Below are 26928 nucleotides of genomic sequence, written 5' to 3'. Positions count from 1 at the left end.
ACAACATACCACGGTGTGGGGACAAAATATTTCAAGCAATTTTTCATACACTGACAAGTAGTAAATTAGGGAATCTTGTAAGTACAATACAGTAGTCATCCCCTTCTATTGATCACATATAATTTACATCTTACAAAGATGTGAATTCTTGCATTCTCACTCCACAAGGAAAATCTCAATGATTTATTCATTTCAAATAAAAAATAGAAGGTAGATGAGAAGAATTACTTCACAGGCTGTAGCTTTCTCAGGGCACTAGTGCTAGGCTCTTCTTTCGCACTGCCCGAAGGGCCTTTGTGTGCAAGTCCCTCTAATTAACAAGGTGAATCATGCAGCAGTTCCCTAATTAGTGAACATGACAAGCCAATGGAAACAAGCAGACAGACCTGGCGTACAGATATGGTCAACAAAAGGCACAGCAACACACCATTAAAAAAAATGTATATTTCATGTAAATAAAATACAAAAAGAGAACTAGCGTAATACCTAATTTTCCTTTTCATGTTTTATGCTTATTCCTCATTTATTGCAGATATAAATAACGACACAATAAATCAAGGTTTCCAACTGCAAGTCACACCACCTCTCCAAAATCAAAGAGCAGTTATCCTATGTGAATAAGCATCTGCTTAAGGGGCATTATTTGTTTTCTCTCTTGTTTTTCTGCTTTAAAGAACTGCAGTTACATTAAGCTTAGCACTTTAAGAATCCCTTAATTAATTCTATTCAAAATTATTTTTTCTTGAAATCCTTTTTCACCGACAGATGAAACGAGTGCAATAGTTGCACTATTATTATTGCATTATAAAAATGCTTACATTCCCAATATGTATAATTTCTAACTTTTGTATAAGGATAAATAAATAAATAATAAAAGTGAATAATCAAATAATCAGATTTGCATTAAAAAGGAAATGAGATGATCTAAAATGTACCTCCTTACATTCATGTTTCCAAGTAAAATAATTTTAATCTTTCACTCTTCCTTATGCTTCTCCCCCAAATACTCTCCCCATTTCCAAAATAACAATGGGGGTTTAATTAATTTTCAATTTATTGCAAACTGAACCTTTGATTTAGATCTTAACAATCCTACAACATACTAGAAGACTAAAATGTGTGTCACCAACAGCAGAATATAATTCTTCACAGAAAAATTCCACTATATTCTTTGCTCTCTATTCCTTGGTACATTATAAAAAGTGAGGAAAACTACAGATTATCCCCTCATTACATGTTCCTCTTCCTCACAATCTTGAAAACAAATATTTCTGACTTTCCTCTTCTAATTGGGTAAAATTTCCTTACATTCTAAAATTGATGTTCAAAATACTGATGTCTAAAACCCCCTCACTTTTCTAACCAGTCCAGTTTTAAAAATATGGGATTAAAATACTGGCCCCGAAGTAATAATGGTTCTACATGTATTTAAAGGTTCTTTTTTGGCTATAAATTTGAAGAGTATTTAATGATGTTCTACTGCAGAACCGATTAACTGTTTTAAAGCAGTTTTAAATTCAGTGGAAAAATTCACAATAAATACTATCAGAGATCACGAGCAGAAAGCTAGAATCACTACAAGCTATTTGCTGTGTTCATTTTTTTTCCTTCTTGGTATATGTGAACTTCCCCTAACTTCTCTTAGATCCCACTCAACATAACCATTCTTAGGACAGTGCAGAACAGCTTTAAGCACAGACTGAAAAGTATCTTCTTTTAACATCAAGGCACAATGGATAATCTGCTAACAACTGAACTATGATCTGCCATATGCACAGAGGAAGTATTCAGCAAACAACCTGTCACAAATGCTTATTGTTTCAGTAACCAACTCACCAAAGGACTTTGCTTTATAAAATATATTACAAACTCTGGCACACAGTTTATCAAAGACAGCTGTAATTAAATGTGAAACTACTACAAAAAGAAAACAGATTTGGTGCATTAAAAAGCTCTACATTCTTCTTCGCATCTTAAATAACAAAATCAAAGTGACGAGATTGGAAATATATGCTAAAGATTCAAAATCGGAAATTAATGCAAAATCACAAAATTTTGAGTTGATTTTCAAATACATGGTATACATAAACACAGATTATATATATAACTACAAAAAAATTTTGCATTTAAGTCAAAATGTTAAATGCAGCTGATAACAATAAATCCTAATTGTCCACAGGAGATGTTTTGATACGAGATTATATCTAATACCAGAGGGACAATTCTGTTTGTTTTGAATACTGCTACTGATAATAGTTATTCCAGAGTTACAATGGTGTGACAGAGAAGAATTCAATTTTCAATATTTTGAGGAACACACATTTAAAAAGTGACAGGAGCAAAATGCACTAAGAGGCAAATAGGGCAAAAAAAAAAAATCCCCAAGACAAAACAGTCAGATCATTCTCGTATTTGCCACATAGTCTACCACATGTTCTCAGCACTCCTGAATGTTGGCTTGCCTGCTAAGGCAGACATTTCCTTCTCCATCAGATTTAGGGAGTTTGTTTTTCAAATTTCAGTACTTACCAGAAAATCTTTCCACATAGACAGACGGACAGATGAGCATTTTTTACTCAGGAATTATTTTCAATGCTTCAGTTAAAATTACCTGAGGATATTTATGAAATGTACATTTATGAATTTTTTTCTTTTGTATAGCTGAGCAGATCACAGAAATCATCATATATTGCAATGTTCACAGAAGCTTCGGTTGACAAATTTAAGAACTATATGCATTTTACGTAACAACATACAAGATATTTAAGTATGTATTATAATCGCTCTATATCCAAAACATCAATAAAAAACCCCAGAGCAGAACACTATCACATATTACTGAAACCCAGCACCTTTTACTGAGCACCATGCAACACACACAGAAGTTTAGCGCAATAGTGAAGTATATTTTATCTCTATGTAAATTACTGAGATTAAACCTTGACAAAACTGGGATTAACAACTGGTCTCAAAAAACTGTACCAGCCTCTCATGACCTCAAGTTACCTTTCTCCTCTGACAACTGACATCTCTAGTAAAATCCAGAGCATTTTTCGACTTCTGCATCCTAAAATATGCTACCAGCTTTCAACCTGAGACTAAATTAGAGAAGTTTATAGGGTTACCTAGTGTAGCTGCATGTTCTTTAGATGTTTTCCATGCAAGCTAGAGGTCTGTATCACTCTATCTTGTGGTCACCTAGATCATTAAAAAGGTAAAATAGCTAAAAGATGCAAACAATTTACATTCTTAGAGGGGAAAAAATCATCCCATATTTATGTCTTCTGACACACCCTAGTAAACAATGGATTCCCTGAACATATTGCTTAAGAAGGAAAAACTGGCAACTGTTAATGATAGAACATTATTAAAATAGAGAACAATTTTGTTGAATACTGCATTTGCTCTTCCTCAAAATAGGAAGCTGAAAGTGTTTTACTTAATTAAACAGCAGCATATACAGTGAAGTAATAATGTATATTCAATAACCTTCTGAATTATTACCTGTCACAGTTAAGACACAGCAGATATCCCTATATATTCTACAGGTACCCTATACTGGGGAGCCTATCTCACTTCTCCAGAACTGGCAGATGTCCATTAGAGCCACAAATTGCTGAGCTGCCTTAAGACTAAGGGCTCCTTATGAAAACATATATCAAACTTTTCCAGAACTTAAACACAGATTTTGAAAATAAATAGATAAAATTATCCTATTTCTCCTAAAAACGTGCTCTGTTCTCACCAATCTCTCTTCTATTATGTTTCTAGCAAAGTGAACATTCTCCCTCCCTCCTGTCTTCCTGTACACAATTAACACCTGAGTTCAGTTTTCATGTTCAGTCTAATTTCCCATTTTGTATATTAGACACCTTCCTAAAGCTTACTTGACTTGTCTGACATGTTTGCCAGATATCAGCACTTCTTCCAGAACAGATTTTTTTTTTTTTTAATTATTCTTACTTTTGGGGAAATTAATAGATTTTCATGCACCTTAACTTGTGAATATGGCTTTTGGCCATACAAGGTGAAAATCCCTTTAAAAACCTGATAGTATGTCAAAAAACAAGATTGAGAGAGATCTTCAGAAATCTACATGGTGTTATTTCTGTTTCAAGAATGTAAATGTCTGTTCTAAATATAAATAGATTTACTAGTTGTGAAGGGAAAGGACACAAGAGTGTAAGGAAGCCTACTCTGTACTTCAGATCACTTATTTAGATTTTTGCATGGCTGTGCAGAGTCAATAAACTTATGAGCTGTAATTGCATCATACTGTTTTTCAATTCACTTCACTTCAATCCTACAGATACCGAGATATCAGTTTTAAGGAAGCTGTAACACCTCAGTGTTCAGACACTCATCAGCACAAATATATAACATACTTTCCCATTCACATCTTTCTGACTATTTCCATGGAAAACTAGAAGTTAACCAGCAACAATCTTCAACGCTAAATGAAAACAAATCTTACAAATCATTACTTAACTGCCTAATAACATTAAAAATACAGTAATACCTTTCAAATGTTTACATTTTAGAGATAATCATATCTACCTTTAGTAAACACGTACTTGAGGGAAAAACAATCATCCTGTTTACATTGTGAATGGCAATAATACATTTTATTTATTTTAAAAAATTACTAAAGGGGAACTACTTTTTCAGGATATGTTGAGCAGTATCTCATTATTCAGCTAAGATGATGTAACTATTGGGAGACTCTTTCACAGGCTGACACAAAGGTATTTTTTAACAACAAGACTAAACTAAAAATAGAAAATAGACATTAACACACCTTTCACGACCTCTACACGTTACTGACTAGCCTGGCTTGTAGTTTAGGAGAAGATTATGCATATAACCTAGCTACAGACAGAAATGTTTAGTATTTACTAAGTCAAAAGTGACACTTTCTACCCTACTGTTAACTGTATTAAGTATTCCTTAAAACTCTACCACAATAAACTACCTGAAAATGACAACAAAGCTAATGTTCACATTACTCCACAATAAATACATACATACATACATAAGTACATAAACACAAATTGTCACATCCCAGCACAGACAGGCAGGAGATGCTGACGAACCTTGCAGGAAAACTATAGCATACTTTTATAACACAGATTTACAGAAACAGATTATTTCTTTGTATCTGATTTTACAATCTGCTAAACAAAATACTCTTCAAGAGATTTGTGAAAATTAATGTCTTGTACATCTTATAGATTACTTGGAGATACACAAGAGCATTGCATGCACATATTTCAACTCTCAAAAATATGCTGAAAAGGAAGTTTTAAATTACTCTTTTTAAAATTTTACTACTATGGTTCCAACTTTAACTCTGCTCCCATGAACTCTTTCATCTTCCACTAACAGGCTAGAAGCAGATCACAGATTTTATGAAATGCAGCGTGTTCTACGAAACGTATGCATTTCAAACGAGGTCCTGCCATTGTAAGATGACAGAACATGCAAATACCCTTCCAGACTACAGCGGGGAAGTAGATGTGGGGACCACGGGTAGATCTTTGTGTGTGGGTCTTGCACAAAGAAAAGACTGAAGATTTGTCAGCAGGAGGTATGCAGCTGATTGCTGATGGCCAGCTGCCTGCTGCCGGTGCAATGTGCAGCACCCAGACTGAGTGGGCAGAGGAACAGAAGATTTAGTAGGTGCGTCTCAATCCCCTTAGGTTATATCATGTGACGCGGAGCGCCCAGAGGAACTGGGGGCAGATGAAAGCTGGCAGCTGTGTGCTGCCTCCGGCACTCCGAGGCTGCCAAACAGGGCTTACAAACATGTTAGCTCAGCGGCAGAATTAAAGCCCTCATTCAGGTTTATTTTGGAGTAAGAAACCAATGTGCATACAGAGGATGGGGGAAAACTTGCCCTGCAGGCTGAAGCGTAAGTACACCTTGACCTCTCCTTGCAAGCTTCTGTATAGCAGAGCAGGCTTGACTAAGGGACCAAAACATCTAAATAATAATTTAGATTGTTGTCCAAGCAACCTCCTCAGTTTCTGACAAGCAGACGCAGCTGACATTTGCTGCCCTCTACTTATTAAATAGGCAATCATATTATAAGGTCTAAAGTGCTATTATTTTGCCAGATCAGCAGGGAAGCAAATCTGTTGGAGTGTTCACATAAAACAGTTATGTGATTTTTCCACATTCATGGCTTCCTCCAAATGAAAATACCTCTTCCGCCCCCCCCCGCTTTTTTTTCCGGCTGTGCCGGAGTGACGAATTAAGCACGAGGTTGTTTCTATCTGAGGAAGACCCACATTTAGACAAAATAACACTGAGGCAGAAGGAGAACTGGAAATTCAGTCTTAACGTGTTCCTTGCACAAATTGATCTGATATATATATCTATACATGTATATATTTAGATACATGAAAAGAATTTTTAAAATCTTTTGGAAAGGGAAGTACCATTGCATGCATTCCTCACTGCATCTCCTGGAACCTCTGGATGCAATTGTCGGTACTCAGGAGAGGCAAAGCCAAACCATCCTTAACACAAATCTCACACCGCAAAGGTGGAAGAGAACAGTTCCCTTATCTCTTCACCAAGCGCTGTTGTCTGGGCATCCAAAAGTGATTAGAAAAATGGGGCTGCCACCCTCCACTTGTTTAGCAGTGCCTCAAAATCCAAAAGCAGTAGCACTGGTTATTTTTACAGACATGGAAGGAAAACTGCAGGGGATCTGAAGGGCTCTAAAACCTACTGTGGAAAAGTCAGACACCACCTTCAGACAATTCATTTTACAAGTTTAAGTTCCTGCTGGAGTATTTTGGTGAGATTCAGAAAAGCACAGTCACCTTCAGCTTCAGAAATTCTTTACAAAAAGCTTATACCATTCTAAACCCAAGTTCTGGAAATCCGTATTTAAGTAGTCCTGTTGCTTTATAATGAGACACTAGTTGTTACAACAATCTTTTATTAGGCAGGACTCCATCGGCTTGTATGCACTCTGGAAGACAATGTAAACAACAGGAATGGATTTCTCCATCCCTGCCTCCTTTTCAGCTTTTTAAAAAAATGAAATCCATTAGGTAGAGCAGTATTTGTAACAGGTATTGCTCTTTTGGAAATATTCAAACACAAACCAAGTATATTCCACAACAGAGCTAAACTCTAATTTGAAAATGATTCTCGAGTCTTCATCACTAATTTTATTTGAGAATCAAGAGTACAGAGTTACTTAAAATTTTGTTGGGAAAGGTGAGAAAATGAGTAAGAATCCCAAAAACAAAAGCCAACTTTTACAAGTGTATACAACTCTTTCCTGTTTAATGCCCCCAAATTCTCAGTGCCACATGGGAACCTTTTGGTAGCAAGGTAAGACAATTACTGTATTTCATTTGCGTACATAGCTGCTAATGTCTCAAATAGCAGATTGCATCAGTACAAATACATTTGTCATACAAAATCTAAGGAAATTACACTGCTGCTGTGTTAATTTGAAGACTTCTCTTTCAAATACCTCTTCTAGACTCACTGAGACATGAGCTAAACAATGAACAATGCTTGACTAGACAGCTTGCTTTCTTGTTCCTTTCTCCTGCCATACTCACCTGTCCCATTTTGTTTTGCATTAGCCCCTGTTCTCCAAGGTATGCAACCTCATTTATCTGTGCTTATGAACACCCCACATACAAAGACTCACAAATCTGACATGGGTCTTCATGAGGTAGCACAACACATCGATACGATACTAATGATCCTTCTCACACAATGCATTCAAATTTGTATCTAACTCTAGTGAGGGAGTAAACGAAGTTCTAAGAATTTGTTTTCTAGATAGCAAGTATAAACAAACATAAAAATAGTGTTCTTACTTTATATTATAAAGATGTATCAAGTATAAAAATAGTTTGTTACTTAAGAAAGGTCGCGTATTCAGCTCATACATCAGCAAATATAACAGCACTGCTTATAGAATGCTAAAAACAACAGTTATCCATCACAAAAAACAAGCATTCATGTTAACTAAACAAGAGCTAGGCAGTATATGTACACTAAAATCATGCATCACTATGGAACTCCACCAACATGATTTTGTAGAAGGAAATTATTATGTTGGACAGGATTGGATTTAATTTAGATTTCTGCTAGACTAATGAGGTAATCCTGGGTCAAGCTTGGGTTAGAGAAAAGACAAAAAGAAAAAAAAAAATCTAGCTCTTGACTCAACTCTAATTAATATACATTTTACCTAAGCAGGAATAAAACAATTTGACTCAGTTGGAAAATATTATGGCCATTCCTTTGATCCCCTGGCATTTTTCCACCAATTACCCAGTTTTCTGACTCTCTGTACAGCAAGAGTAACACCACACTTCATCTTCAGCCAAACAACTGCCATCACTTCTGCTCCAAGCATAGGAAAACACGTTGGAAGTGTCATGGTCTTCAATTTTACAAAGAGATATGCAAAAAGTTCTCCTGAATAGTAAGACTACTATTGCCTGAAGTTCTTCAGGACTTGGTAGAATTTATGGCAGGGTAATACCTTATCCCTGGAAACACAGGAAATTTTTTGGCAAAACCCACTGTCTTTAAACTAATATGAAATTTTGAAGATCTACACACTGAGATTCATATGCAATAAATTTATTACTGGTTATAGATCTTCTTGTTTCTTCAGCAGCAGTATTTGCATATGCAAATATAATACCATTGCCTCTTGTGTCTTTCCCAGTTGTTCATAATCAACTCTAGTTATCAGAATTTGTGACTGTTACCATAACATATCTGAACATCGAAAGTAAAATCTACTCAAAACGAAAAAAATACAGTTAACATAAAAGCAGTAAGCTTGATAATGCAGCAGGATTTTCATGAAAGTATTTTGAGTGATAACAGACAGGACCACTTCTCTCTGAGATGCAAGTTTAATATTAACATTTGAAGTCACTGCAACAACTTTATAACGTCAGGAAACGTACTCTAAAGCCACATCCATGGCAGTGTTGCATGGGCTTAGACAGTACTGGCATAGTCTAAGCATTTTTCTGAAGCATTTTTCTGTGTACAAACAATAGACCTGTGGTAACGGGAGAGTGTAAACAAAGTGATGCTGGTATCTAACGTTCTACACTTATTGACAAAAATGCTTGCATTCCTTCTGCATCACAGCTATAGCATTGGTAACCTGATGCAGAAAACTATTTATGAAACAACTCAGTTCTGAGGAATCATTATTGCCTAAATGTTGCACTACCATTACTTCAGGGATCATATTCCTAGCTTTTCCTTCTTTGCACTACTGACCCTCAGATGGGTTAGAGAGCTAAGTGGAAATTTAATTTAAACTTATTTCTGTCCAAGTGCTCCATTTCTCAGTGGAATGTTTTATAAGAAACCTTTTTAAGAGAAGATTGTTGCTTTTGAATCAATATTTTTATGTCAGGCATGGTAAAATAGAAAACTTCTCTAGACTTTTCATCACGAGATACTGCATTACTAGTACAATCTTTAAGGACTTTGGTTTTGCTAAAAAGGTGAATAAACTAACTTATCAAACAAAACAAAATCCTTTTCATTTGCTTTTCATTTTCAGTAATACCTTATGAAAACAGGGATAACTGCAGTAAACTATGATTTAAATATTTTAAAAGAAATCACTCCTACTGAGTTGATAAATAAATAGTAATGTGGTGACAAGAAATTATTTAGAGTAAAATTGTTTTCATAATCTAATTGTTAAATATATGATGCTGGAGTTTCAGTAATTCTGCTGAGACAAGTTATCTTTTTATGTGGCATTTAAAATTTCTAAGGCAGTGTTAGAGCCACGTAAGATATACATCTTATGACGTACATATTTGATTATTAAGTAAAAGAACTCTATCTGCTAACAGTCCAGATATTTCTGTACATACAACTTCGAAAAGGATACAGTTCAAAATCTAAAACTTAGCCAAGTAAGGCTCTTGTTACAGAAGACATTGCAGACATGGGGGATGACTGTACCCAAGCAGGGTGGTTACCACAATGCTGCAGTGGATACAACTCCTTCTGGGAGTATGGAAAAAACCTGCCCCTGGTCTACTTATGCAAGAACTGGGTACTCCCAAAGCTCCTAGCCAGTGTAACAGTCACAACAGCAACCGGCTCAAACACATATCGCTGTTAAATGACTTTATTCAATCCTATAAAGATGGGCTATCTGTGCTGACAAAGGTATGTAAAGGGCTGTCTTCTGTCTTCCCTTGAAATCGGTAAGGCTTCTATTATGAATCTCAACAGGTCTGAGATTTCACTTGCATGGTTAACGAGTACATCTGAGAATACATTCAGTTGAGTGTTATCTAAACTGATCTAGGTCCTGGATACATGCCCAGACATTTATGGTGTCTGGTTTAAGTTTTTATTATTATGCAATATTCTTGGTTGATGATGACACAAAGATTTTAACCAAGTTAATCTTTCAGGATCAAACTCAGCTACTTGACTTTTAAATTAAAATATTTTTAGGCAACAGACAGTGAATATGTAGAAACATATCCATGACAGAAAGGACGTTTAGGATCTTACCTTCCCTGCCTTTCTTTCAAATAATTTCTATTATTAATTACTTGGTGTTGACTAAATTATTCCTAATCTTGATCTATTCCTGCTATCAGTTATATGGCCTGTTTTATGTCCTACTTAATGAACCCTTTTAATGGAAATTAGAGAACTCATAATTTCTGTAACTTACATTTGTGACTTTCCATGCTTCCAACAGACTACATAAATCAGTGTATTTTCTAAAACTTGATTTTAGGAGCTTTAATCATGCAATATGAAGTAGATAACTGCTCACAAATGATGCTATTTCTTACATTAAGTTGTACTGAGAGTCAAATGTTTCAGAATTTATGTTACAAAACAATGTAACAAGTAACTGCTGAATAGCAGCATTTTTCCCTGAAATAGTCTCAATGGAAAGTATTTTTCACTAGTTTATTAAATAGGTTTACCATTAAAATAATCATACAATGTCCACTGACAAAAAGCCACACCAATTTAAAAGTGTGAAAGTAAATGGCGAGTTTTAAGCAGTATAAACCCCCACAGGCACATTCTCCTACTGCTTTCACTCAAGTCCATTCGAAACAGGTTAATGCTAAAGCAAAATAAGTCAATCAAACTGAAATAAGAGTGGGTTTGCACTGACTTAACTAAAACCGTGCTAGTCTGCGTGTGAATGAAACCTGACTGTTATGTCTAGTCTCTGCAATAAGACCATATGTAGATGGACCTTGTTTCATTTGGTAAGTATTTAAATGCAATTTAAACTTGATTTATGCCAGTTTGGTTTAAACAATATGCAGAGTGGTTTGAAGACTGGCTAATAAATAGAGTAAGATGGAGTTACAGAACAAAACTTAAAATAATCTTCACCTTACCAAATATATTTTTAAATGCGTTCAAAGGACATAGTGATCTCCCTGTACAGTTCATTGACACCAATAAGCAAGAAGGGGACTTCTAAATGGTAGAAGTTCTGTGACAGAAATTGAACTTTTTTTTCTTTTTAAATTAGCAAAAAACCCTGAGTGTTATGGAATGAAAGACTCCAAAATATCGATAAAGGATAATGTTTTGGCACAAATACCCTTTGCTAGTCTTCTTTCTTCCCTTCTCATCCTATTATCCCTGCATTGGTACCTCTACTTTGTATTCCAAGACAATGTTTTCTAGAGTTCTTTCAATGTTTTGGGAAGTTTTTTCCTAAAGATTTAAAAGACCTTCTTAAAGACCTTAAATTACTTGTTTTGGTATTTCACTTTCTCCCTCTGACTTTTGTCTTCATTAAGTATCTTGGGCTATATTCTCTTCATCAGACTTCATGGATTGGTTATGTTTGGTTTAGATATTCATCCATTTCTATCTGGCAGGGAACCAGGGTATAGTTTTGAAGAGGACAGTTCCAGACTGCCTGGTTAGCAGAAGGAATGCAGTAGTGTCACTGTTCAAATGGAGGCACACTGCAAAGTCTGAAACATTATCCATTTCCAGGACATAATAATGGAATTATCAGCTCCTTTGCTGGTACAAAAAAACAAACTATCTGACAATTGTATCATTAAACAAGTAACACAAGCTAAAAATGCTGCAGGTTTCTTGGATGCCCTCTTTATGCTTTTTAAAACACTACCTAGTAGTCACTTTACTACTGGCCAGAAGAATATCTGAGCAACAAAGGTCTTCAGGCAATATTCAAGACATGGAAATCATGGAAACACAGCTTCAAAACCAGCTTATTATCAAAGCTGACAGTATTATATTCATCAGCTTATACAAAACCTGGAAGAAACCCAATTTCTCTCTCAGTTATGGGTCATACGCACATTTAAGAGGAGCCCATCTGGCAGTGAAGTTTTGAAATTTTTACATTTTTGTAGGAGTTGATTCAAAACTTTTAATTTCAAATAACAAAGCCGTGCCAAAGACACTCTATCTAATCGACCTTTTATACTATAAAATTGGTTATTTTTTATTTTGGTAGTGCCAATACATTTGAGACATCAGCATATATTCAGTATTTAATGTAGAAAAAAATATAAACAATATTAAACCAAAATCTTGCCAGTCTCACCTTCCCACTCCCCTTTGCAAAAGTTAATGCAAAAGAATATGTTTTTATTAAATATATTTGAATATTTTAGGTGAAAGTCTCTAAACTAGTTGAAGAAAGAGCTTTAGAACCCTAATTGCTAAAAACAGAAACATGCTTTTATTTCTTATGGTTTCAAATATGTAGAATGAAATTCAACTTCAGAGAGAAGCATGGTGCCAGCAAATTATACACTTTCATTAGAAGGGTGGGAAAAAAGGCAGGGCTAATGTACAAAAGAATAGGGTGTAGCACTCAAACAGAAAACCTAGTATTCATTCTGCATTTACTCAAACATGTTATCATATCCAGGAACACCACTACTTTGAAATCACATACCAGTTTGATTTAAGCATTTTTAATTAGGTTACCACCAAAATATTTGCTACCTCTTTACTAATACTACCATTACCATTACTCAGAATACACTTCATACACTTTCTTTTATTCACTTGTCAGCAGTGTCACTCCCTCTAGTGGGTAAGAAACACAGCTTATACAGACAACGCGAATTTTCATACAAGGCAGAAGTACTCCTGCAGCTATACCAAAAGCAGCAACACTGGCTACAATGCAAGTCTTCTATCACAGTTGTAAAGAGAACCACTATTTCACTCTAACTACTAGAAAATGTGTTTTTACTAGCCCTGTTGTTTACTTTTGCTTCCTCAAGTTTCCAATGGCCGAAAAAGAATTACAATGAATGCAAATATTGTGGCAGAAAGAAATGCGTTTATTTCTAGCTTGCTTTCACTTCCAGCAGCATGGTAGTTTTAGTTCTCAGCTCAACAGCAAGTTTTGCCTGCCATCAATTATTTTCAGAAATCTGATTCTTCTTTTGCATACACTGGCTACATACTAAACTCAAGTAGTATTAAAATCCTGTGTCTTTTCCTGCCAAATAACTTGATTACTCTATTTCATTTGAATACTTGCTTGACAAACCCAACTCTGGAAACACTAAGACATAGTCTAATGTTTACAAGATCTCATTTCAGCAGATCTTATTACATAATCACATAATGAAAAAAAAGACAAATAAAACTCAACCATGTACTTGGATTTTTTTGACTGTTGTATATATAAAATCTGTATAGCTAACGGAACGATAGAATACTGCCAACAGTGAAACAAAACAGGAAGAACGGGTCAATACAAAAGAACTTGTTATATGCATTTTTCTGTATATATTACCTTCTAATGTATAATTATTACCTTCTAATGTATATATCCAAAGAAGTTGGCTAAAAAAACAGCACCAGTTTGCTGCAAATGATGTTGCTTATTTTTTAAAATAGGAATGATTTTCAACTGATAGATACTTTAGTCTAATCGATTTAAGTTACAACCCAATCCCAAGCCATGAGTTGCCTTAAGCAAAGGACAGCCACTCTCATTTACAGCAAATTAAGGTACTCAGTAGTTCACAAATTGTTACTCTTAGAATAACATATCAAAACTTCATCTGAAATTATTTGATAATTTTTAGATTATTGTAATTTAGACTGATGAGTAAATAGTCCACTCAACCATGCTGTAGAGAAAATGACTGGCAATTACATTATTTGAAAGAACAAAATTGTTAAATAGCACATTTCTAAGAAAGTGACATTTTACAAAAAGACAAAGGCATATATTTTCCACCAAAACCTAGTGCTGCTGTCATCAACAACCCAACAAAAGCTACAGCTACCTAAAATGGAAATGAAAATGTAATGTATGGAAATATTCTCTTATAAAACCTCCTTAGGCTTCACATGTATTAATGTATTAGTTTGCAAACATGAAGATCAAAGGCAAAGCAACAAATACATCCTAAAAAGTTTTTAGTCAGATTTTTATTAACGATATACAAGTAGCAAGGCATAAAAAATTAATATGTTCAAGCCTTGAAATGTCAAGTGTAATGATCTCTAGCTCTGCTTACCTCCTTTGCTTTTTGTTTCAGTCTAGCTTGCTCTGGGTCTTCTTGCCTTGAGCGACTCTACATGTTTAAAAAAAAATGGGGAAAAAAGGTTAACAGATGGTTTAAGAACCCCTCATCTGTTCCAATAAGTTAAAAAATAGCAAAGAAGGGGAACAGGATACAAGGTGTCAAAAATGGAATGCTTAAATTCATAGAAGTGCAATTTCAAACCCGAAGGCCTCACCCAAAAGACTGTTAAATATTCAGTTGCAAATAAGATCTACTCTAGCTTTAAATTTAAAAAAAAAAACAAAACCCCATGTTTTTGTCAATGCTAAAGTATCCATACAGGTTTAGATTTCAATTATTTAATACAAACAAATTCAAGCATCCGAGAGCAGAAGTGACACCCTTTCCATTATCTGAACTTTTAAATTGGAACTCCTTACAGTCACTTATTTTAAAATAAATCACTGTTTGCAACTAAGCTTTTATTCAGCTGTTGGTAAAGAATGTGGAGAAAACAGTCGTAAAGTCACCCTCCCAAACAGTAAATCTTCATAATAAAGATGTTACTATCCATATAAGCTTACTTTGAGTAAGAAATACAAGAAAATTAAAATAGAATAGAAATACAAGTAAATTAAACTCATTCATGCACTACTAATAATATTAATGTTGTAATTTTGAAAACTGGAGAAATATTGCCAAATGGTGACTTTCAAATTTTCCTTCAAAACCAGGAACAATAGCTCTAAAAAACCATTAAGAATAACTTTAATTGCAATAACAACCCACAACAGTACATTTCTTCGGATTACAGACTGTTTTACAACCATATGTTAAAACTACTGAATTCTTATTTATGCTCACTAAGCATACTCAAAATGATGGAATTCAAAACTCGAGAGGTAGATAAAATATGCATTATACTTTTTTGATTACATGATTGGTCAGTGTTGAGAAATGGTTGCATAAAACATTGTAAGAAGCTGCAATAAAACCTGCGACATCCATGGAAAACTGTTGTTCCTGATACCTGAAAGATGTAATTGTTTTATTTAGGTATTTGAGATTTAAAGTGTTATCATTTACACAACTCCTAAAGGAACAAGAATATCTATGCCCTCTCCTATCTATCTTTCTCTGTCTCTTTCTATGATGAAGACAGACCTGAAATGTGAAAGACTATTAGCTTGCAAACTTACATATGCTCAGATTTTTTCCCGTTGTTTGAATTTTTCATAACATATTCTGTTCAGAAGTTAAAAATCCATGAAGAAAACCAAAGGGAGATAGGTCTTAAGGGTAAGGGCATATGTAATATTATTGATACACCTGGAGAGAGCCTTGACTATGATTCCGCAGATGGCACCAATGACACTGAATTCTCTATCCTTTTTCCTGTTTGTTTTTTTTTTAAACTGGGATTATTTTTTCAGCTAATATAGCACACATACAAAACATAGTGATGACAAAGCATGGCCAAATTAAACAATAATGAGATGCTTAGAAGATGCGCTTCACTCTTCAACTGTGCACATTAGCTTCATCTTCCAATACCACCTACCAGTGTTTTTGTGCCTGTTAGCATAAAAGGCCGTTTGTCAGGATAGTGTCTGGAGTAAGTAATGAGAAATTAAAATCTGTAGATAGCTAATGACCAAATTAGACTCTTATGTTGTAGTTATGCCAACCAAGAAAGAAACTCCAACTTAACTTAAACTGAGATTCCTTCTAACTGCTGTGGCCAGACAAAAATAAAAAATATAGATAACCTGTTCTAGTTAATGTTTAAAGAATAAAAAAGCATTTAATGAAATATGTGGATCTGCCAGAGAGCTGGGAGTCTATTCAGTGGAGCAATTACTAAGAACTTGATTATATATATACCTATTAGGTTAAAAAACAAACAAAAACCCCCATTCAATGAGTTTCTTCTCTAGGAGATGGACTTAGGTAAGTACTTATGAACTGAGCCGAATTAGGTCCTTCCTCTGTCATTTTGTGATGACAGTTCAATCATTGTGTGCCTCAGTTTCTCCAGTATGATGTACGGATTATTGTATTTAGTCCTTTCATGGGTTTTGATGATAAATTTATAAATGTACAATAAACTTCTATTGCCTTCCAAGTCTCACAGTGAAAGCAGTACAAAAATACAAAGTGTTGTTATATTACTGTATGAAGCTGAATCATTTGCCAAATGCAAAGTACAAGTTAAAAGCACTTCAGCTTAAGGAGAAAGCAGAGTGTCCTGGGAGAATCAAGCTGAGACTTCTAATATTGTTACCAAGTTTCTACAAGAAAGTGATAGAATCCTGGAAAACACACCAGATCTATGTTGTGTTTGGGGACACTGTAAGAAAAATTAAAGCAATAGATGCAAAGTAACACTGCAATTTCCTGGACTCCATAAGTGAAGGAAAAACTCTGGAAGTGCTACAGATTAAAAAAATAACACACTTAAAAGTTGGGGCTTTTTTTTTTTTTTCTCCCCCCCAGAAACTTACCAAATAAAAGTAGATCTGGAGTTCAGGATAATCTGAAAAAGCAGACCCCAAAAGCAGGCAAAAAAGCAGATGATCTACTCTGTGTAAACCTCCAGCTCATTCACAGTAAGTAAATAATAAAAATTATTGCAGAGGTGGAAACAGATAATCAACTTCTGACTGATTTAAATTCCTGTATTAAATACAGGAATTTTTTTCAGTAATGAAGATTTAAAATACCAGGTGATGTTAGATATAGAAACCGAGATTGAAGGTGAAGGTAGAACTACTTTTACATTTAGAATAATGCAATGAGTTTCTGGTTTTCCTTGAACCCACACCTAATGGCGTTTTTAAAGAGCTCAGGCTAGCTCTTGTTTCAAACAAGTAGAATTCCAACTCTACATCAAATGTGTCTTTACTGGTATAAGTAATACTAAAAAAATTAAGGAATTTAACTGTCATTTTCTGTTTCTTTTTGTGTTCAGATTTTTTTTTTTTAAACAGACTAAAATACCTTCCTACTGACTACCATGTCAGTTTACAAATCAGTAAGCTTCAGAAATAAAATTGTCAGCATATGGAGGCTAAAATGTGTTGAAGTATAAACATTGACTATTTTATTAATTCTTCACTTTAAAATCTAATGTAAATTTTAAAAGGCTTCTTCAATGCTGATGCAACACAGATTAGAGCAAATATAAGCAAACAAAAATGTCAAGCTTAACAGAGGTGCCTAGATAAGCTTTAAAAATGTCTCTGGCTTCTCTTTACACTCCATTCCAAATGTGAACATCGTCTCCTTCCTCTGAAGAGTTTGAACTATTTTGCTGCTGCTCAGCTCTTGTAGTGCTTGTTTATATGTCACCATTTTTACTCACCAATTATTTTAGTATTTTACACTTGACTTTCATCAAGCTACTGACTAAGCATTCCTACGTTTTTTTAATTCCAGTTTAAATTTTTTCTTCGAAGTCATCTCACATTTTTGGTTTTGTCTTCCTTTCTCCTTTCCCTCTAACATCCAAATCCTAATATGCTGCATCTCACCTGTTTTGTGAAACATCTTTTTCCAGAATCTTTTAATGCACCAGTGCCTCCTTCCTCTAAAGCTTTGGAAACACCCACCAATCACAGAAACCCCAAACTCAAATACTTTCAAGGAGTTTATCACAACTCCTTTCCCTTGCCCTCTCTATTCTTCATGTCTAGATCTGTAAATAAAGCAAGCTGGGTTTAGGTAATATATTTTCATGTTGATGAATAAACACCTTTAGAAGCAAACTAGCTTCCCATAGTAATTTTAGAGAAACCTAGGACTGATCCTAGCCAGATAACATACCTCTAAATACATTAAATGCTGTCTCCTGCTGAGAACTTATTCACCAAACCAGGTTTGTTAACATTTCTCCCAAACACAATCTACTTTTATTAGACCAGGCAGCCTGATATTTTAATTGTCAAGAATGAAAGTGCTTTGTGTTAGAGAACTTGCTATCTTATTTATCTGAAAACTGCATAGATCACATTAGGTCTATGGAAATATTAGACTTTCAAAGTATGAAAAGCAGCGTATGTTAAATGTGTGTATTCAAAACACATTAGAAATATGGGGTTTCATTTACATGTTACCAAACTCCCTAATGTTCCAAACCTCAGCTTTTCCCCTTGCTTGTGTTAAGGAAGAATGCCACAAAAACAGACATCTAATTACACATGTAACAACGTAGTTTTAATAAGGGGATTTTGTATTTCATAGAATTGTCTTAAATTAGAAAGCAATGGTATTTTAAAATAACAAGGATATCTGTAACTCATGTAATACTTAAATATATGCAAAAAAATATTTTTAAAATTGGAGGATACTCTGTGCATCTATGCAGATGGGCAGACTAACAGTCCCGACGTATTTAATTATGATCATTATTCAGTATTTTGTTGTAGTCTGTAATGTCAAAGCTGCACTGTTGTTACATTTTTGTCCCACTAACAAAAAAAGTTTTCTATTAGATTTATAATAATTTTGAAGTCTCAGCCTGTTAAACCTTTGTTAGAAAATGTCTCACAGGGTCTCTCCTCCTAAATACGTCTCCTGCATTTAGCAACATCTGATCCCAGTTAAGGCACTTACAGCTCTACTCCCCCTTCCCAATACATACACTGGGAGTCTTTAATGCTTCAAATTCATCTTTTTTCATTAAATAAAGTTAAGAGTCACAACTGCAGGTGCTGTACTATTGAGAGCCACTGCTGTGCCAACAGTTTCAATTTTAAACCTATTTTTCCCCATTGATGACATTAGAACTTCACCCACGGCTGTACCAGCTTATAACTTTCACTTTTAATTAAAGAAATTAAATTGGCAACATGAAACACTTTGCTTTCACATTAGCTTTGTTAATAAAAAGTGAAAGTTAAAAGCAGCATAGCTGAGGGTAAAACCCTATTCAGAGCTACGACCACAGTGAGGTGGAATGCAAGAGTATAGGTCTAAAAAAAGATTTATTTTAAAATCATTAAAATTGAAGTAACAAATTTATAAAAATTCAGAAAATTATCTTAACACAATAATTCCCTCTTTGCTCTCCTCTCATCAGAAGTGAGTTATAAGTTTCCATTCTGAGAGTGCTTCATCTCACAGAAAGCTGCATTACATCCACTGTACTGTCAGAAGAGAGGGAAAGGATTAAATTGGCATGACGACTGAACTCATCTGTGGCTCAAGGAGGTAGCCCCTTCAAGTAATCACAGGACGTGTGTGTAAGGAAATCTGCATTGCCATATTTCAATGATCTCTCTCCAATAAAATAGCCCTTCAGCCTGTAGTACTATAAAAATCACTATCATCCATGAATACTAATTAACTTTGCAAACAACACTAAACATAACTTTCCATTTACTTATGTAATTATTCTTTTTACAGAATAGATCTTACTCCTGTGATAGTCGTATTTAAGACCCCAGAACTTCACAGGCTTGTGCTGCTAATACAGAACACTAATAAAATGTATATATTGGAAATTAATTTTCAAAATTAATTTGATAATAAAATAAACATGCACTTAGCCAGTTTGAGCAGATGAATTAACACAGTAATTTTAACATGTTCTACTTTATTATAGATTATATCATAGAAGTATTGTTCATTAATTTTCTGAAAACAAGGACAACCTCAAGCTGTACCTCTTTACTGTAGAAAGCACCACTGTCTCCAAAAAACAATTCAGAAATAAAACTAAACAAACAAAAAAAATCAACTACAAACTCTGATTCCTCCTGCTGCCAGAAGTATTTCCATAATTAGCCCAGAACCAGAACTTCATTCAATTTGACACATACAACCCACATTTTCCAGGTTTTGGAAATAGCTATGAAAGCAGCAAGGAACACATCTTTTACTATAGAAAAACCTGTGCTTTGTTTTGTGGTGGGTTTGTTTTTTTTTTTTTAGAAAGTCCACACAACACACACCATGTCAAATGTAAAGGTAAATTCCTCAAGTGATTTTAGTCTGGCTTTTGACCTTTCTGCAGTCTTAAGACTTTCCTTAGCTCTTCTTGCAATTTCCCATACCAGTCACCAAAGACAGATTCAAAAGATCTCCGCTTCTGCACACACATTGAAACAACAGCCAGTGGGTCCTTACTGGGAAAACAAACGAGGGTGAAGAGTTGACTCTCCCAAATATTTCCTTTAAATAGACTGCACTCTACATATGTGTTTATGTACAAGATGGCCCCTTCCTTGTGCCATTTTTATTTTACCCTATTATTCACGTATCATGAAGATAACTAAAAGTAATGACAATCAAGGCAGCTGCAGTCTCTCCCTCTACAGCTTGTATATTTGACACATCTTATTACCCGGATGTTTGAAACAAGAGCTGTTCCAGCAGCAGGACTTGACTTGATCTCACAGTTTTGGGGACCAATATGTCTTTAAACACGTCGATTCTAAAAAGAATTTCTAGGAAGTAAATTACAGAAATGCCTTGGGCCGTATGTTCTAAGTTGGTATACATACGTTGTGGAACATGATGCAGAGATCCCCAAAGTACAAGAGATCATGCTAGCTCTTGACACAGTATAGTCTTGTTTTCAATTTTTAGATTTTTATTTAAAAAGAAACTGTATATTGCATTGCTACTATAGCATACCTTATGATTTTTCCTTTCCTGTGAAGTTTGTCTTCTCCCAAAATATCTCAGTGGAATGTGAATATCAGTCATTATTCTTCTAAGCTTGTGGTATGAAGTTTCTATTTCTCAAGTATTTCCCAGGCATGGGACATAAGATTTTGTAATATTCTCTCATTTAACAAGCCAAGTAATACTGCTATTTTGCTTTAAAGATACTCTTGTAGCTTCACAATTATTTTTAACTTGGATAATGACTTTTCTCAGAATGTCAAAAATTTAAAATATTTTTTTGAAACCTATTTTTTTTTTCTTCTATCTCCCCATCTCATTTTATCTCTCATTCTCCCAGAAACATTTCCTGAAGCAAAACCAACCCCATCTGGGTGCTTACAAATTCTGCAATCACATCTTACTGTAAAAATTGAATTTATGGTTGCAGATCAATCAGAACACTAGTGTCAACTGTTTTCTTTTCTCCTCTTAAAGAAACCAACCCATTACCCAAAACAACAACAAAACCCTGCAAACCCGACACTTTCTTTGACCATCATTTACATATCTTTCTTATTGAATTTTAATGCAAAATTACAAAATTGGTTTCAAGGCTTCCCAAAGACTCACACTGACTCCCCTTTCATTTCAATCTATTCCTTAATTTTTCATCATCTTTTCAGTTTATTATTTTGATGTTAAGTTGATTATTTAATACTATCCACTCGAATGCCCAAAACATTTCCTTCATTATCTTATTCTTTGTCAAAACCTGAACTTTCGCTGTTAACAAGGCTCCAAAGTGTAAATAATTAAAATAGAATTTTCACTGTCCAAGTTAAACCTGTTTACACTCTTCCATACTAGACAATAGATGAAGTACCACTAGCAGGCAATTTTGAAACTTTTCCTAAAATTAGTCTGCTGAGTAACTTTAAAAACACGTTGCCAGATAACATGTCAAAACATGTACAAGATAAAAAAAATCACTGTTTGTCTAAAAGGCACATTAAGAAGCTGCAATTATAAATAAAAGAAAAAAATTTCTGAACTTTAGATTTAAGCATCTATAAGGAAAAAAGCAGAAACAGAAATTTCTTTTTAAAATCCCAAGTTTTCTAACCTTTAAAGACACAACACTGTCAAGGTGACAAAGACACCATGATCGGGGAAACATCTTTGCATAGAGGGTGTTTCAGTCTCCAGAGCCAGTTTAATCATTACCTCCTTTGCAGACACAAATACCAATCAGCAGGCCACAAACAGACATGAAATGGTTACTGATCTTTATCACTATTTATCAGGGCAGCTAGGGCAGATTTTAACTGTGTCCATTTAATAACTGCATCATCACAATTACTGCATCCTTTCCACAAAGACTTAGATCTCCTTAGGCAACTAGGCAAGTTCATAGAAGACCAGGAAAAAACTAAATCCTGGGTAAAGAATTAGTACATACGAATTCAAAATAAAGACCTCAACAGTTAATGGCTGTTAATGTACAGGTGATCTTGCATTTGAGCAGCAACCTAGATTCTAAGGAAATCACAAACAATCTATTATTTAGAATAAACAGTTGTAATCGGACCATATTTTGCCAAACTATGTCCTACGTAAGTCTTGCAATAGGTCGTGAATCCATCAGAACAGAATGGTTGAGAGCCAGCTGAACGCTCCACAAAGAAAAGACGCTATCAGTGTAAGTTCAGTTCCAAATTGGCATTTACACTTACATCACAACATTGCATAAGGACCTCCCAAAAGGTTTGCAATATCTTCAACTTACCTCTTCCATGGCTACTTTGTGGTTTGGTTTTGATTTTTTGATACCTTCATATATTTTTCTAGTATACCATGTATTTATACCAAGCTGTCTCCTATCACTTTCTGGTTATGATGTTGATTTATACATTCATTATTTTCATTAAGATAATTTCTTCAAATCAAGTAGAGGACTCTTTTTTTATATTTGTTTCTTGTAGAGTTCTTTAATTTGTTCTTTCTGTAATCTATAGGAATCAAACTTGTTGATCATGTATTTATTTCCTAAATTTTGACTTCACAGGAGTTTATATTATTCAAGACTAAAACAAAAAAAACCAAAACCAAAGAACATCAAATCACAAAGTATTTCGGGTTGGAAGGGACAACAGGAGGTCATCTAACCCAGACTCAGATCAGCCTGCATAAGGCTTTGTGCAGTCAGGGAAACATTTCTGAACTAAGGACTACAAGCTACTGTATTTTCCTCATGTCCATTAAAAAAAACAACCAACATAACAAACCAGCAGCAGGATAGACTGAATGGAGAAAACAGCATAAAATATATATATATATAAAAGCATTTCTTTATTTTTAGAAAATAAGCATTAAGAATGAAAACAATAAAACTGTTTTCATCTAAACATTTAAAGAGTATATATGTTATGTGGAATTTTGTGGAATATTTAACAATGTGAACAATTATAAATTACAAATGAAAACAGGACAGATTGAAGTAGCCAAATTGAAAAACAAATTTCTGAAATAAGCAAGGGTAGGTTTTTTAAAAAAAAAAAACCTCTCAATTTGTGAACAGTAATGGCACAAAACCAGGAGGCTAAGTAGTACAATTGAGCATTGAGTTGTTCTGCATGATCTCTTCAAAATATACAATAAATAATTCGACGAAAATGCCAATGCAATGACAACTGAGATAACTAAGGGATAAACTTATTTGCAGTTTGATATGATATATATAATTAAATTTGCAGCCATAAACAGGAGGTTTATCTATACCTGTATGCTCTTGAAACAATACTGTCTTAGTTTGTTCTATTGCATGTATGAAAATTCACTCTTTGGAATTAGAGTTAGAAAGGAATGAGTCCAGAAGAACTGATAGTTAACTGAAGACAGGCATGAATCAATTAAATAATGCAGTTATATAGAGGTGACTGGAACACCAACTGGGACACGTAGTACTTAAAATAAACAAATACACAAAACTGTTTTTTTTAAAAAAAAAAAAAAGCCGAGAAACTCAAGAAGTAAAAAGCCTCAAAAAACTCAAGAAGTAAAGTAAAAAGCCTCAAAAACAATCCATAACAATTTACTGAATTGTGTTTAAGTACCAGAAGTGTAGGCTGTGACTTTCAAATGGCACAGAAACCCTGGCATCTATTAAATTTCAAAGACAATTGTGAAAATTATTTTACCAAGGTATTTTGAAAATATTAGCCACTGTCTCCTATATTCCCAAGAACTCATCAAATTCAGAGCTGTATCCTGAAAATGCAGGAGCATTCCAGTCAGGTAGGTCTAGAGTCATCATAGATAAGATAGGATGACTTAATGAATTAAAGGTGTGATGTCACAACAGTAGTATCTTTTTGTTATGAGAAACAAAATGTGTTTATGAAACAGATTTCACAAAACTAAATAATTTTTTGAAGACTATGAATTGTTAAGTAGTTTAAAAAAAAAGAGTAAACCAGATACCTTGGCAGCCTTTAGCAAGATTTCCCTCTCTTGTTCATCCTTCCTTTGCTTTTCTAAACGCTCCAACTGTTCAAAAAACTTTAACTGTGATCGGACATCTGTAGCTTGTTCATACCATTCATCATCCTGTAAAATAAGAATGTGTTAGAAAAACATGCATTTTCATCAAGCCTATGCATTTAAAGAGAATAGGTGTTATACATTAAAATCTTTCCATTGTACTAACAATAATTTTTTTTTTTTAAGCTCAGGAAAATGAAGCCAGCCTATGGTTAATAATGCAGCTAGAATCTGATTATTTAATTAATATCTAAGCAAATTAAAAAAACAAGGATTGATTTATCAGCACCAGAGACATCAAAGAGTTAAAAAAAATAAACCCAACAGACTTACTGATTAAAAACCCCTAAGATGCTTAACTTTATTACTGAACAATCCTAGATATAGGATATAAGCGTGGTTATAAACTGCAATTCCTGTATTTGTACTCATCTTGAACTAGTAACAGACATGATCAAGATGCAGCATTATAAAAGCATTAAAGCTAAAAGTTCAGTTGAAAATAAGCCTCTAATTACAATTAAAATAGAAGAACTTTATGACAAGTAAAAACATACAAGCTTTCCTAGTACCCAACAAACAATAAGAATTTATGACAAGCTGCACAGGGAACACTCAGAATGTCAGTCAGAAAAATAAGTTATCCATATTACTTCCATCTCATTTATCTGCTTAGTATCTTCCTTTTGACTGCAATGCTATGAAATGAAAGAAAACCATTAACCAAGAAATATGCAGAAGACAATGAAAATGCTACAGTTCAATCGGAGACAACACTAAGGTTTTTTTTTTTAGGAATCTGTTAAGATATTATTTTAAATGCATCTTTGGCTTAAAACAGACTAAGCCAAGTGTTGTCTTCTCAGACACCATCCTAGGGAGGAGGAAGGAGGGATTTAACGCTGCTGAAGCTGATGAAGACATTGGAAAGAAACAAGGACATTTTACTTTTAGTCCAATATAGTAGAATACATCCATCAATCACAAGGAAAGATATAAGCGTAGGTAATACACAGGCATAGTGGCCTTTATGTTTTTTTAATCCATTTTTCTATCACAGTAATGTTGATTCTACTCACAGATCCCAAGGATAATTTTCTTGCAAATACCACATATAATTAGTCCAACTGTGACTCAGGTTTGGAAAACAGGTGGGCAAAGATAAAATCCAAAGCTGTTTGACCGGGCTTTCACTCTCAAGGAAAACAAAAAAAACCGACCCCAAAATCAAGCAAAAAAACAAACCAGAGCTACTCAACGTATATATATGCTAAAGAAATCTGAACGCAGCTTAGACACAACACACGGTTATTGCCATCTTGTTTTTACACCAGTTTAACAACTATTAGCATCTTTCTTTTATCAAACAAGATATCTCATATTTATCAATAAAGACGTTTGATTTATTTGAATTTCAAACTGGTTTGCAGATTCTTATTTAAATTTTCCCCCGGTTTAAGGTATCTAAGTTGTTTCAATATTCTTCAAGCATACATTCACTAACAATGGAATCAAGAGTAGCATTTTATCTTGAAATGTTCTTTTTAAAGAGAACACCATTGTTTAACTACAGTGAAGACTTTACAGCTGAATTCTTTAGTTGCTGGTTTGCAACAAATTCTTAGCTTTTGTAAAATATTAGTATTTCTCACAGCCAAGGACATGTAAAGTTACTATAGATTCCTATATGTTGAAGCAATTCTGATCCGATCAATGGATACCTTGGTCAAAAAAAGGAGACATCAACAATCAAAGTCAGTCACAATGCATGAGCAGAAATAGCTTAACAAATGCTCCACACTAGTCACTTTAGCACAGAAGGGTGAAAACGTAATTCTACATACAAATTCTGTCACAGAGGAGGAAGACAGATCTGGCAAGCAGTGCTATCATCCCACCACTTTCTATTTGCTGAGGTAGACAAACCTGCGATTAGAACATGCTTTGCACAGAGAATGAACACAAAACACCTACCATGTGCTAAGAAAAAATGGCATCACACTGCATTGTTCTGTAACGTACCTTTCTTTGCACACTTACTTTGTACGATTCCATTCGGTGCTGGGTTATCACTGTTACTTTTTCTATCACTGTTCTTAATCTGTTTTGTGTTGCGTGGGAAATAAAAGTAACCACCTCAGCTGGCACATCAGTAATTCCTAGTTTTTTAGCTAAAGCAAAAAAACAAAACAAAATAGAATTAGCTTACATCCCGCAAAAAAAACCCTCTAAAGAACATAGT

General features: G+C 34.3%; 1 protein-coding gene across 1 annotated transcript in view; it reads right to left on the bottom strand.

Moving 5' to 3' along the window:
• Positions 1–26928, bottom strand: part of LOC128145451 (transcription initiation factor TFIID subunit 4-like) — a 151351-nt gene that overhangs the window by 56823 nt on the left and 67600 nt on the right. The window contains exons 11-13 of the mRNA XM_052795538.1: positions 26727–26857; positions 24627–24752; positions 14547–14603 (exon numbers count right to left, since the gene is read on the bottom strand). Coding sequence (XP_052651498.1) covers positions 14547–14603; positions 24627–24752; positions 26727–26857 — 314 coding nt within the window. The remainder of the gene's footprint in view (positions 1–14546; positions 14604–24626; positions 24753–26726; positions 26858–26928) is intronic.

This window comes from Harpia harpyja, chromosome 9 (genome assembly GCF_026419915.1).
Source record: "Harpia harpyja isolate bHarHar1 chromosome 9, bHarHar1 primary haplotype, whole genome shotgun sequence".
NCBI classification, from domain to species: domain Eukaryota; kingdom Metazoa; phylum Chordata; class Aves; order Accipitriformes; family Accipitridae; genus Harpia; species Harpia harpyja.
Note: the sequence above shows the minus strand (reverse complement) of the source record. Positions and strands in the feature narration are given on the sequence as shown.